The following is a 14,575-nucleotide window of genomic DNA, read 5'->3' as shown; positions in this document are numbered from 1 at the left end:
AAAAAAAAAAAAAAAGAGGTTAGAGTGGAAGAGAGCCAAAGCATAAGAGACCCTTAAAAACTGAGAACAAACTGAGGGTTGATGGGGGTGGGAGAGAGGGGAGGGTGGGGGATGGGTATTGAGGAGGGCACCTTTTGGGATGAGCACTGGGTGTTGTATGGAAACCAGTTTGACAATAAACTTCATATATTGAAAAATAAAATAAAATAAAATAAAATGTATGAGGAAAAAAATTTTAAAAAGAATGAAAAAAACTTAAACAAAAAATTTCTGCATCTCAAAGGAAATAATCAGCATAGTGAAAAGGCAACCTCTGGAATGGGAGAAAATATTTGCAAATCTATATCTGGTAAGGGATTAATAGCTAGAATGTATAAGGAACTTCCACAACCCAACAACAAAAAGAACCAAATAACCTGAATTTTAAATGACCAAAGGACTTGAACAGACAATTCTCCAAAGAAGATATAGACATGGCCAATAAGTTGGTGTCTGAAAAGAAGCTCAACATCACTAATCATAAGAGAAATGCAAATCAGAACCACAGTGAGATAACAGCTCACATTCAACAGGATGGTCCCTATCAAAAGAACAGAAAACAGCAAGTGTAGGTAAGAACGTGGAGAACTTGGAATCCTTAGGCACTGTGGGAACATAATAAAATGGTGCAGACTTATGGAAAACAGTAGAGAGGTTCCTCAAAAAAATAAAAAATAGAATTACCATATGATTCAGCAATCCCACTTCTGGGATATAGCTAAAAGAACTCAAAGCAGGACCTTGGGATATTTGCAAACTTATTTTCATTGCAGTATTATTCACAATAGGTAAAAGGTGGAAGCTACACAAATGTCCATCGACAGATGAATGGATAAAGAAAATGTAGTGTCTACTTTTTGTGATGGAATATTATGCAGCCTCAAAAGGAAGAAAATCCTGTCACATGCAGCAATATGATTTCATCTCAAAGACATTATGGTAAGTGAAATAAGCCAGTCACAAAAGGACAAATGTTATATAATTCCATACATATGAAGTATCTACAGAAGTCAGAATCATAGAAACAGAAAAGTAGAGAGGTGGCTGCCAAAGCTGGGGGGAAGAGGGACGTGGAATTAGTGTTTAATGGGTGTAGAGTTTCAGTTTTGCAGGATGAAGGAGTTCTAGAGATATGTTGCATGACGATGTGAATATACTTAATACTAATGAGCTGTATGCTTAAAAATGGTTAAGATGGTAAATTTAATGCTATGTATTTTTTACCATAATAAAAAAGTTAAAATTTTAATGTAGCAATATAAATTTATTATTACATTAAATATATCATAAACCCAAAAGTGTGTAATGCACATGTAAAGCCAAAAATAATAAAATGTACACTCATGTACCCACCACACCTTAGAAATAGAATATTATTAATACCATAAAGGCCTTATGTGTGCTTCTCCTTCCCCAGAGATAATAATCCTGAATATTTATGTTAATCCTTCTCTTGCTTTTCTTTCCAAATTTACCAACATGTGTATCTCTAAACAATATATTTTTGCCTAACACTGAACTTTATATAAATGGAATTAAATATTCTCCTGTAACTTATCTCTTATTCCCTTATGCCTATTCCCTTTTTTAACATGACTCTCTTTTTTGAGATTCATCATACCAATGCATAGATACACCTTCCTATGAAAATACCACAATTTATTTTCTGTTTCTTCTTCTTATTCTTCTTATTATTATATAGAGAAAGAGCAAAAGCAGGGGAGAGGAGCGAGAGGAGCACACACAGAGAGAGAGAGAGAGAGAGAGAGAGAGAGAGAGAATCTCAAGCAGGCCCCAAACTTAGCATGGAGCCCTACTTGGGGCTCGATCCCACAACCCTGGGATCATGACCTGAGCCAAAATGAAGAGTCAGTTTCCTAACCGACTGAGCCACCCAGGTGCCCCTTCTTTTCTTTTTGTTTGTTTGTTTGTTTAATGTTTTTATTTGTGAGAGAGAGTGCAAGCAGGGGAGGGGTAGAGAGAGGGGGACTGAGGATCTGAAGTGGGCTATGTGTTGACAGCTGAGAGCCCAATGCAGGGCTAGAACTCACAAATTTTTAGATCATGACCTGAGCTGAGGTTGGACACTTAACCAACTGAGCCACCCAAGGAGCCCCTTCTATTCTGTTCTTAACAGACATTTAGGATGTTTCCAGTTTGGGAGAATTATAAATGGCTATTGCTCCTGTGAATATTCTTTTTCTTTTTTTAACGTTTATTCATTTTTGAGAGACAGAGAGAGACAGAGCGTGAGTGGGGGAGGGGCAGAGAAAGAGGGAGAAACAGAATCTGAAGCAGGTTTCAGGCTCTGGGCTCTGGGCTGTCCTACGTGGGGCTTGAACCCATGAACCATGAGATCATGACCTGAGCCGAAGTCAGACACTTATCGACGGAATCACTCAGGTGCTTCTACTCCTGCATATATTCTTGTACATCTCCTAATCCTAGTACATGTATTCAAGTTTCTCTGGACACTAGAGTATAGGCTTAGAGTATAGATGTTCAAGGAATTGAAAACAATCTAAATATCCATCAAAAGGGTAATGGATAAATTAAATGTGACATATTTATATGATGGAATATTACACAGTAGTCAAAATGAATGAATCAGGGGTGCCTGGGTAGCTCAGTTGGTTAAGCGTTCCACTCTTGATTTCAGCTCAGGTCATGTTCTCCCAGTTGGTGAGATTAAGCCCCATGTCCGGCTCTGAGCTAACAGCGTGGAGCCTGCTTGGGATTCTCTCTCTCCCTGTTTCTCTGCCCCTCCCCTGCTCGTTTATGCACTCTCTCTCAACATAAATTAGTAAACTTTCAAAAAAAAAAAAAAGGAATGAATCATTGCATGCCATGATAAAAGTGAGAGAAAAGAGGAACAATGAATTATACTATTTGGGTAAAAAAACATAACAAACACACATAACATGATACTAAATATATGTAAAAATATAAAAAGTGAATTGGAAGTATATATACTAAACTCATGACAGTGGTTCTCTGGGGAAGAAGAGAGAGGGGACTTAAGCTTTATTTATAGTGTTTTATTTCCTTTAAAAAAAAGGTTAAAAGTAAATATGACAAAACATTAATGGTTGTGAATTCTGAGTGGTAGAATATGGGTATTTGTTATCTTGTCCCAGATTGGACTTAGAAAAATGTGGGGGAGAAGAATGTGTAAATATCATTTAAATATTTTTAAGTGTTTGCCTAAGAGTTCATTTAGTATTCAAAATTTACACAATCTTACTATGGGAAATTTTAAGTGGTTTCCCTTCTTTTGATGTAGTTTTAAAAATAAACACTGAGGTTTTTTTAAAAATTGTAAAACAGCTTTATTATATGTCATTCTATTTCCATAGGACTGATTTCCAGCTCTGTAATTACTGGATCAAAGAGTGTGAAACTTTGAAACATTTGCTGCTTTCCAGGCAACTCCCAATATACATTACCTAGGGAAATCCTAACTTGAAATATTATAGATCTGGGAGTGCTTTTTATGAGACACAAAAGGTCCATCCTTTATTTAATCATTCTTTTTTTTTTTAATTTTTTTTCAACGTTTTTTATTTATTTTTTGGGACAGAGAGAGACAGAGCATGAACGGGGGAGGGGCAGAGAGAGAGGGAGACACAGAATCCGAAGCAGGCTCCAGGCTCCGAGCCGTCAGCCCCAGAGCCCGACGCGGGGCTCGAACTCACGGACCGCGAGATCGTGACCTGGCTGAAGTCGGACGCTTAACCGACTGCGCCACCCAGGCGCCCCTATTTAATCATTCTTAACTGATATTTAATTCTTCCACTTTGGAGCTCAATACCTTTGATACGTATACCTTTGCATTAATCTCTGGTTTAATCAGCATTTATCTAGGTAAAATGTTGACCTCACTAATGAATGAACACGAAAAGAAGACATTGTCACTCAAATCAGGAAGGGTTTTCGAAAGAGAGCTGTTCAAAAGTAGAAGCTCCCCATTACTGGAGGTAGGGAAGCAGAGACTTGGCAATTACTTGGCAGAATGTTATAAATTCCTTCTTTCATTCTTCAAACCTGTAGGGAACACCTTTTCCTTGAGCTACGTGCAAGGACGTAAAGACTCAGAGGTGAAAATTTTTAGGGTGCTGCCACCCAAGCTGACTTTCAAGAGTTTGGCTAAATGATCCAATCCTGTTGTTCTCTGAATTCTTTGTTGCTGGCTGGATCTTAATTTTAGGCTTTGGAAGGTGTGCCTGTGAACAACGGGAAATCCAGCAAATGAAACTAGCTTTTATGATTTTGATTAATTACGTTTCTTAGAACGATCCGTCAAACCTACTTGTGGGTGTTGGATACAAAGATCAATTCGGCCTGAAGGACCATTCAGGGGAGAGGGAAAGAGAGGCAATTCGGGCGGGGGGCTTCGAGAGAAAAAAAAAAAAAAAAGCAGTATCTACTAGTCTCTGAGCTCTGCTCATTTGGTGTACCCTGGACCCCGCGGTACCAAGCCCAGGAAACCCCACCCGCCAGCATCAGCGCCGGCGGGAGGCCAAGCAGCACCGGCCATTTGATAACCCGGAACTTCGTGTGCGGGGTCCCTGCAGCAGCGCGCACGGGGAAGCGTATGGACGCTGTACCGCCCTGCGCCATGCCCTTCAGCTGGGCTCTCGGAGGAGAAAGCTCGCGGCTTGGGCCGAGACGGTGGTCCTGGTGGTTTTCTTTGTAGTTGGCGGTCCGAGGCTAGGCCTCCAGTGGGAACGGCATCACCATGATGAGCGGACGGCCGGGCCGAGTGCCCTTACAGTTCCTGCCGGATGAGGCCCGGAGCCTCCCACCGCCCAAGCTGACCGACCCGAGACTCGTCTACATGGGTTTCTTGGGCTACTGCTCCGGCCTGATTGATAACGCGATCCGGCGAAGGCCGGTGGTGACTGCCGGTGAGGGCTGCGCGGGCGGGACCGGCTGGGAGGAGAGGGGGTCTCAGGGCTGTGGGTTGGTTCCTCCATAGGCTGCCCAAGGTCCTTTCGCTTTCCCGGGCCTTTCACCTAACAGGCCCCGCCTCGCCTCCCTGGGGCATCCGTGTCCCGGGAGCTCTTCAGAACCCGATAGGGCCAAAGTGTTATTTGGCACTTAACAATTGAGGACCATGAAACCCAAGGCCCCACAGTGAGTCTGTGAAGAACCCAGGATTGAACTGCCAGGTCCTCTCTCAGTTCGCGCCTTGGTGTGTGCAAGAGTGAGCGTACACTTTGTGCCATGCACTACTGACGCTACGTGCATTATAGCATTTAATTCTCAAAATACTTTACGGAAAGGTATTATCCGCAATGAGGAAATTGAGCTTTAGAGGGGCTAACGCAACTTGCCCAAGGTCATATGGTTGTTAAGTAGCCTGTTTTTAATTTTTTTTTAATGTTTATTTATTTTTGAGAGAGAGAGAGAGAGACAGCAGGGGGGAAGGCAGAGAGAGAGGGAGACACAGAATCTAAAGCAGGCTCCAGGTTCCGAGGTGTCGGCACAGAGCCTGCTATGGGGGCTCGAACCCAGGAACGGGGAGATCATGACCTGAGCCGAAGCCGGACACTTAACCCACTGAGCCACCCAGGCGCTCCTGAGTAGCCTGTTTTTAGACCTCAAGTCTGTATTTGAAAGTAGTGCTTCTCAAACTTAATGTACATACTGGTAACCTGGGGATCTTTTTAAAATGTGGATTCTGATTTATCAGGTCTGGAGAGAAGTGTGATGTTTACAAACTCCCAGATACCGTTGATGATGCTAGTCTAGAGACCCCCTTTGAGTAGGAGAGGATAAAACCAATGGGCTGTATTTTCTAGTAGCATGTCAGTGGCCGCCTGTCAGATAATGGCTGACACAGTAGCTGGGCAAAGGGCAGTGGATTTCCAAAGGGAAAAGAGGAGGGAAGCTTTGGAAGAGGTGTCTTTTTTTAAATGTTTTTATTTATTTTTGAAGGAGAGAGAGAAACAGAGCATGAGCAAGGGAAGAACAGAGAGAGAGGGAGACACAGAATTTGAAGCAGGCTCCAGGCTCTAAGCTGTCAGCACAGAGCCTGACGTGGGGCTCAAACCCACGAACTGTGAGAACTGTGAGATCATGACTCGAGCCGAAGTCAGTTGTTTAACCGACTGAGCCACCCAGGCGCCCCTGGAAGAGGTGTCTTTGAACTTAGCTGTGATTTATCAAATTCTAGGAGAGTTTTTCAGGCCTTTGAGAAGCTAGTGGAAGTAAATGGAAGTAAGGGCCTCTGAATGGGGAACAGTTTGATGATTGAGTGTATAGAATAGGATAATGAGGGTAAAAAGGAGATTTAGGTAGATCAGGGCACATTATACTCTAGGCAGACAGGAACCTTTTTAGCTTTTGAGAGCTATTGGCGGATGGGGAGTGGAGAGATGTGGTAAGCAGGCTCCATGCCCAATGTGGGCCTTGAACTCATGACTGTGACATCAAGAGTCAGATGCTCTACAAACTGAGCCAGCCAGGTCCCCCAGGCCTTGTGTTTTGTTTTGTTTTTTTCTTTTAAATGTTTATTTATTTTGAGAGAGAGAGAGCACACATGAGTGGGGAGGGGCACAGGGAGCATAGAGAGAATACCAAGCGGGTCCTTTGCTGTCAGCATAGAGCCTCACATGGGGCTTGAAATCAGGAACCCTGGAGAACATGACCTGAGCCGAAATCAAGAGTCAGATGCTTATCTGACTGAGCCTCCCAGGGGCACCAGGCCTTGTATTTTAAAAAGAAGGTCACCTTTGTCAGTGCAAAGCACTGATTGGAGCCGGGGAACTCAGTTAAGAAGAAAGCTAATACAGTGGTTCAGGCGACCAGGAATCACTTCACTTGTTCCTCTTTTGGCCACCTTGCAGCTGTATGTCGTGCCTGAAGTCCAGCTTTCAGCTCACCAAATCTTAGCGTTTCTAGTGCTCAAATAGTATTGAAATCCCATCTCCCTTAGACATGACCCTCCTCCATCCAAAGGAGTGGGCTTTGTCTACTTCTGCCTTTGGGGAGATGAGGTTTTCTCCCTTTTCATCACCACTCCACATTTGCCCCAGCATGTCATAGCTGCACTTTGCAACTCAATGGCCTTGCTCCTCTCTTTCCTATCTGTGTTAGCTTGGACAAGTTACTTGGTCGGGCCATTCAGAGGCAAAATTTCTTCATCTGTAAAATGAGAGTAGGGGCGCCTGGGTGGCGCAGTCGGTTAAACGTCCGACTTCAGCCAGGTCACGATCTCACGGTCCGTGAGTTCGAGCCCCGCGTCAGGCTCTGGGCTGATGGCTTGGAGCCTGGAGCCTGTTTCCGATTCTGTGTCTCCCTCTCTCTCTGCCCCTCCCCCGTTCATGCTCTGTCTCTCTCTGTCCCAAAAATAAATAAACGTTGAAAAAAAAAAAATTAAAATGAGAGTAATTAATCTTTGCATATTTGTTGTGGGAATTAAGTGAGATTCTAGAGATAAAATGCCTGGCTTACAGAAGGTACTAGACAAAGTTTCTATTCCTTAGCTGTTGTTATGCAAACAGTTTACCATATATTTGTTTGTTCAGCATTTACTAAGTTCTTTCTTTGTGCCAGGAAGGGTTACATACCAGGTATATGGGGTGAGGAATACCGTCCCTGCCCTTGAAGAGCTCCTAGTCGAGTCAGACAAGTGAACAGTCCATTATGGGTCTAAGCATGACAGATAATGTGTTTTCATAGAAGTAGGTGAGCAGAGAGCACTTTGGGAGCACAGAGGAGGTACAGATTGGAGAGATACTATTCCAGAGGAAGAACATAGTGGTCAAGAGCACATGATTTTGGGTTTGACACCACTCCATTCTACTAGCCATTCAATTCTGGGGAAGTTACTTATCTCTTTGAGCTTTAGTTTCCTTACATATGAAATAGAGATAATATCTACCTCTGTGTGGCTGTGAGAACTAGATGAGATGATGTATAAAGCCCTTAACCTAGGGGCTAGGGGTGAGAGTTCCTGAGTTCCCCAGGGTTTCCTCGGTCTTGAGAACTTTATTGAAATGGTTCTCAGCAGCATTTACTGAAGCACATTATGTTTGTCTAGTTTAATGACGGTCATATAGCAGTATTCAGTAAGTATTGAATAAATAAATATATGTCGATTACAAGGAAGTCTAAAACATGGTCCCAGGCCTCGAAAGACTCACAAATCAGACAAGCATATCCATTTAAAAGGCCAAATGGTGTAAGTTTATGCATGTTGGGTAACAGCTGTGACAGAGGAGTGGGGAAGGAGAAAGATATGGTGGATTTTCAAACTATAGCCGTGGAAAGTATCTGGCATTCTGTGGGTAGCATTGGAATATTCTGTAAATGAAATCAAATTGTGCAGATCTTTTTCAAGTTAGCAGAAAATATTAAATAGAATTTTTTTCTTGAGCTTTTCTCCCATCGCAAGTTCTAAACTACTGATAGTAGTTACCACATACCTGCTCTAAATTTATAGTCAGTTGGTATCTAAGTGTCACCCACAAAATTAAGTATATTTATTGATTTCTAGTATAATATATCAGTAGTTAATGGTATTCTGCAAAGAACACCATGGCTTCCAAGTTTAAATTCACTTGGGGAGCCTGGGTGGCTCAGCCGGTTGAGCTTCTGACTTCGGCTCAGGTCATGATCTCGAGGTCCGTGAGCTCGAGCCCCGCATTGGGCTCTGTGCTGACAGCTCAGAGCCTGGAGCCTGCTTCAGATTCTGTGTCTCCCTCTCTCTGCCACTCCCCCACCCATGCTCGCTCTCTCTCTCTCTCTCTCTCTCTCTCTCTGAAAAATAAATAAACCTAAAAAAATTTTTTTAATTCACTTAATAAAGGGAAAACGATTGTGGAGGGGTTGTGCATGTGGTGGGAGGGAGGCCACCACTGAGAGGGAGAGAAGAGGTTAAGGAAAGGAGGACTTGGGAAGGGGCCAAACCATGCCCTTGAGGGCTGGGACACTAACATCACCATCTGAAACATTCAGGGAATCTTTTTCTATGAGGGATATACATAAGCATAGAGAGTCTAGGTCTTTGTGTCTGTGTCGTCCAGTGGCATACAGAAGAAGAACTCAGCACACTTTGTTTGCTGTATTGCAGGTGGCCCATTAGGGGGAGTGATGGCTGTTTGGGGTCAGGGAGAATGCAAAAGAGCCTGAACCCTGTCCAGTCCCAGATTGTAGTACTCTTTTGAATTTTTATTGTTTTACACATTTTTCCAAAATATTTTTACACGCATTTTCTTTTGGTTTATATAATACTGCCACGAGAACGATAGGATAGGTATCATCTTTGTTTTAGAGGTAGTAAATTGACTTGCCCAAGACCTTTTATCCATTTATTAAATATTAAGTGCTGTCTACGTGCTGGTACACAAAAATGAATTAAACATTGACTTTGTGTGGTAGTAGAGGGAAATAATCTATATAGCAGTTAACATGCTAATAGAGAGGAGTTCACCCTGTTTTAACCCTGTTAAGGAAAATTCTGGGATGACTTCTTAGAAGTGATGTCTGAATTGAATCTTGAAGGATGGGGGCAGAGGTTGTCTGGGCAGAGAAATAACCAGTGGGTGGTATGAGGAATTAAAAGCAGTTCAGTATTGGGCGCCTGGGTGTCTCAATCGGTTAAATGTCCTACTTTAGCTCAGGTCCTGTTCTCACAGTTTGTGGGTTCAAGCCCTGCTTCATACTCTGTGCTGACAGTTCAGAGCCTGGAGCCTGCTTTGGATTCTGTGTCTCCCGCTCTCTCTACCCCTCCCTGCTTGCACTCTGTCTGTCTCTGTCTCTCAAAGAGAAATTAAAAAAAAAAAAAAAAGTAGTTCAGTATAATGGGGTGCCCATCAGTATAATGGCTCAGTCAGTTAAGTGTCTGACCCTTGATTTCTGCTCCGGTCACGATCTCATGGTTGGGGAGTTCAAGTCCACGTTGGGCTCTGCACTGATAGCAAAGAACTTGCTTGGGATTCTCTCTCTGCCCCTCCCCTGCTCTCTCTCTCTAAAAATTAATTAAAAATAAAAATAGAAGTAGTTCAGTATTGCTGGAACACAGTGTGCATATCAGGGAATGTTAGATAAAGATGGAAAAGTCAGCTCATGAAAGACCTGGGAGGTCATCTAGGAGTTTGGTCTCCTATTGGGTATAATTGAAGGAGAAAGGGCTGACAAGCTAGGTTTGTATTTTAGTTAAAATTCCTCTAGTGACAGGGTACAGACTGGGATAAGTGCAGAGTAGAAAATGAGATGAAAGGGAGCTTGAGTTCCCTGAAGTGAGGCAAGGAAATACTTACAAGGTAGAATTGGCAGGACTCAGTGACAGAATGTGGGGAAAGAGCATTAAAAAAAAGGGATGAGTACTGTGATCACCCAGGACTTGATTTCCTGGGTGATTGGTCTTACAAAAGGTGATTAGGAAGGAAGGAAGTTCGTTTGGGGATACGCAGGTGAACACACGTATCAAACATTTGGATGTATCTGTTATTCACCTTGGGTATCTGAGTCGGACATACTTGCAGGTCACTAGAACATGGATGGTAAATAAAACTATAGGAATAAACGTATTCTTCAAAGCAATATATATGGGATAAGAAGAAGAGGGCTGGGGATAGAATTCTGGGGCATAGCTAGAAAATCAAACCTGTGGTTAGCCTTTTTTAAAAGATGTTTCTGTATATAAAGTTCAGCCCTTTGGATCTCCCATTCAGACTTTAAATTTTGGCGTTCCCTAGATCACATGATTTGATCCTCCCCAGTCGCATTATAATAGGATGATTTTTTAAATCTAGTTTTCGAATAGGTACTCATACACATGGTACAAAATTTAGAAGGTAAGAAGAGAATTGATAGTGTAGCTGGCTGCTTTGGTAACCAGTAAATATGCAGATACAAATTGGTGTATGGAGACAAACCAAACTGCTTTCTGAGCATTTATAAAGGACTTCATCTCTGTCACATCGCATCCTGAACAGGTCCTGGAATACAAGTTAGTTTAGATCTTCAGGATTTTGTACTTAATCCACCTTTTCCCATAAAGAAATTTATAAAACCTAAATTTTAAAAATCTTGAGTTCGTTTTGCATAAGTAAATAAATGAATGAATAAATAAACATGGATTCTATTCATAGTTATGTTTGTAGATTTAATGTTGGTTTTCATAATTGATGTCAGGGTCAAGGCTGTTTTTGCAAAAGAGCCATGTAGAAAAACCTTTTTTTTTTAAAGAATGGTGGAAGAAATAACAATAAATTACATATCTGAACTGCACAGCTGTGATTTTAAATATACATTGATGGATTTTTGCTTTCTTTGGAATTTATTGTTTGAATTTCAGGTTTACATCGCCAGCTTCTATATGTTACTTCTTTTGTCTTTATTGGATATTATCTTTTAAAACGTCAAGACTATATGTATGCTGTGAAGGACCATGATATGTTTGCATATGTAAAATCACATCCAGAGGATTTTCCTGAAAAAGGTATTTCATTTATTTATTTGATTTATTATTTTTTGAAAAAGGTATTTCAGGGGCGCCTGGGGTGGCTCAGTTGGTTAAGCATCCAACTTTATGATCCCACGGTTCATGGGTTCAAGCCCTGCATTGGGCTCTGTGCTGACAGCTCAAAGCCTGGAGCCTGCTTTGGATTGTGTGTTTCTGTCTCTCTCTGCCCTTCACCTGCTCACACTCTGTCTCTCTCTCTCTCTCAAAATTAAATAAATAAACATAAACAAAAAAAGAGAAGGGTATTTCAAGTTACCTATAGTGAACCTCTTTCTTACCCTGTATCATTTGCCCTGGTTAATCTTATACATGCCTGTGGCTTCAGGTACATTCAGTATTCTGTTGACTCTCACATCATTGCCTATGTATTAGGATTCTCTTGAATTTGTATATCCAGTTCCTAGCCGAGTACCTCTATGTCCCTCAGACAGCAAACAGATTTTATGTCCCCTCTGCCTCTGCAGACTTCTGTTCTGTGTTCTGCATCGGTGAGTGGCACTGTTGTCCACCTGGCTACTCCAGCCAGAAGCCTGGGAAGTGTCTTCCAGTCTTTCTGTGACCTCTCATTAGTCCTCAAGTCTTACCATTCTACTTCCTATTTCTCAATCCTAAACTCCCATCTCTCTCCCACTGCCACTACCCCAGTTCACACCCTTATAATCTCTTGCTTGAACTCTTGCACTTGCCTCCAGCACACCTCTGCCTTCAGTCTTACTGAAGATCATGTCTCTGGATAAATGTGGCTATGCATAATAATAGGCATTGCTTACAGTAGGTATCTATTGCCTATCGGACAAAATCCAGACTGTTTAGGAGGGCTTATTTCCCCAGGCTGAGCTAATTGCCTGCTAGAAAGACTTTGCCCATACCTTTTATCCACCACATAACATGTACATGTCTGTCTCCCTCACTAGACTGTAGCTTCATCTTTTTTCCTCAGCCCTCTAGTACAAAGCCTATACTAGTAAGCAATAAATAATAGCTGATCTGATCTACACAAAAACCTGTCTCATCTCCTGTCACTCGTCTCCTGCCTTGTGAAATTCTGTGTCCTAAATCTGCCCTATATCCTGGGTAATGCTCGACTCTGTACCTTCTTGATCGTCCTCTTCCTCCATTTTTACCTGTCCACCTAGCAAATTCCAACCTAAGATTCATCATCTCAGAGAAGTCTTGGCCCAGCTACAGACAGGAATTTCCTCAGTACACTCTACTTACCACTCTTCAACTATGAATATGATTGTAATATAACTGTTGTCTTGTTTGTATTTTAATACATGTACATAATACAGATGTACATATATGTGAAGGAATGAATGAACGAATGTAGAAAAACTTTGAACTTACATAGATTTTAAAGAGATATTTAAATATTTACATATTCACAAAAATGTAATATTAAGCATCTAAATTTCATTATACTAAAGGGTGGTCTCTAATGTCCTATTTAGCTCTAAAATTTTATTACTCTATTTAATATTCCCATAGCCTTTAGTCACATATGTGATGTTCATGGTGGATCAAAAAGGTATAGCTTTCTTTACCAATGAAGAATTCAAAGGCTAGAGTACAAAGCCATGAATAATGGATGTATCAGGGATGGGGAGTAGGCAAATGCATGTTAGCATTGGAATCTTGGAAATAGTGATTCCTAACAGACCCAGTGGCAGAGCAGTCCTCGGTCCCAGGCCTGTGGCTCATTGCCTCCTGTTTATACTAGCTCCCTCTGTCAGTGGGAGCCTGTGTAGCCTTACAGACTCATTCTGTCTCTGAGCAGCATATCAGTGGCAGATGTGCTGAGAGCCTCTTGCACTGACAGCAGGGACATGGAAAGCTTGACCACCTCGACTCCTGGTCCTGCAGCTGACCTGTGCTCCTCCCTGTTTATTCCTTCCATTACCCCGTCAGCCAGGGCCCCCTGGCAGCGCTTTGTCCCTCTGGGCAGCCATCTGGATGTCACCAGAGTCTTCCAAAGTTACCCTTCATCCAGTGAAACAGTGTCTCAGGGATTGCCAAGCTATGGTTGAGGACAAGAACCTAAGAAAATTCTTAGAGGAGTTTCTGTCTACGAGAATATTAACTGTTAATTTTTCTTTAGGAAATACGATTTTTAAAACATAACTTAAGGGGCTTCTGAGTGGCTTAATTGGTTTAGCATCTGACTTCAGCTCAGGTCATGATCTCACGGTTCCTGGGTTTGAGCCCTACATTTGGGCTCTGTACTGACAGCTCTAAGCCCAGAACGTGCTCAGATTCTGTGTCTCCCTCTCTCTCTGACCCTCCACGACTTGTGTTCTGTCTCTCTCAAAAATAAATAAACATATAAAATAATTTTTTTTGTGATCTTTCCTTTTTATAGATAAGAAAACTTACGGTGACTTTCTTGAAGAATTCCATCCAGTGCGCTGAAGTCTCCAAAATGCTTACTTTGGTTTCACTGATACCAGTTATGTCTGAATTTTGTGAAACATGTTTCCATGATACCTGAAGTTTATGTTCATCTGTATGTTAACACTTTGTGATTAAAATGGTCATCATGAACACTCTTGACTCCTTTTTGTCATAAGGAAAATAATTCATTGGAGAATGGTCCGTTTCCATTCACCCAATTTTTTTTTTTAATTTTTTTTTTTTAATGTTTATTTATTTTTGAGACAGAGAGAGACAGAGCATGAACGGGGGAGGGTCAGAGAGAGGGAGACAGAATCCGAAACAGGCTCCAGGCTGTCAGCACAGAGCCCGACGCGGGGCTCGAACCCACAGACCGCGAGATCGTGACCTGAGCCAAAGTCGGACGCTTAGCCGACTGAGCCACCCAGGCGCCCCCATTCACCCAATTTTAAGAAGACATCTGGCAGATTTACAGTGGAGTTTAGGTGGGGGGCCTGGGTGGCTCGGTCGATTAAGCCTCCAACTTCAGCTCATGTCATGTTCTCACAGTTTGTGGGTTCAAGCCCTGCTTCAGGCTCTGTGCTGACAGTTCAGAGCCTGGAACCTGCTTCAGATTCTGTGTCTCCCTCTCTCCTTCCCCTTCCCCTGCTTTCTCTCTCTCTCTCTCTC

General features: G+C 42.2%; 2 protein-coding genes across 2 annotated transcripts in view; both read left to right on the top strand.

Annotated features, from left to right (window-relative positions):
• ALG8 (ALG8 alpha-1,3-glucosyltransferase) overlaps positions 1-999 on the top strand; it is a 40,062-nt gene extending 39,063 nt beyond the window's left edge. Inside the window, exon 13 of the mRNA XM_049619800.1 lies at positions 828-999. Coding sequence (XP_049475757.1) covers positions 828-831 — 4 coding nt within the window. The 3' untranslated portion in view covers positions 832-999. The remainder of the gene's footprint in view (positions 1-827) is intronic.
• A 3,650-nt stretch (positions 1,000-4,649) lies between these two features.
• NDUFC2 (NADH:ubiquinone oxidoreductase subunit C2) lies at positions 4,650-14,058 on the top strand. Its single transcript, XM_049619933.1, has 3 exons — positions 4,650-4,946; positions 11,348-11,491; positions 13,875-14,058. Exons 1-3 carry the CDS (start codon positions 4,778-4,780, stop codon positions 13,922-13,924), a joined length of 363 nt encoding a protein of 120 aa, XP_049475890.1. The 5' UTR covers positions 4,650-4,777; the 3' UTR covers positions 13,925-14,058.
• Positions 14,059-14,575: the final 517 nt, after the last annotated feature.

This window comes from Panthera uncia, chromosome D1, assembly GCF_023721935.1.
Source record: "Panthera uncia isolate 11264 chromosome D1, Puncia_PCG_1.0, whole genome shotgun sequence".
NCBI lineage: Eukaryota > Metazoa > Chordata > Mammalia > Carnivora > Felidae > Panthera > Panthera uncia.
The sequence above is the reverse complement of the archived record's forward strand: the minus strand, read 5'-3'. Positions and strand labels throughout refer to the sequence as shown.

What these genes read in the sequence shown, in the direction of transcription:
- NDUFC2 (XM_049619933.1), top strand. Translation starts at nt 4,778, where the DNA reads ATGATGAGCGGACGGCCGGGCCGAGTGCCCTTACAGTTCCTGCCGGAT. An exon ending in AAGGCCGGTGGTGACTGCCG is followed by an intron (nt 4,947 to 11,347) that starts GTGAGGGCTGCG and finishes TTTGAATTTCAG; the next exon opens with GTTTACATCGCCAGCTTCTA. An exon ending in AGAGGATTTTCCTGAAAAAG is followed by an intron (nt 11,492 to 13,874) that starts GTATTTCATTTA and finishes TCCTTTTTATAG; the next exon opens with ATAAGAAAACTTACGGTGAC.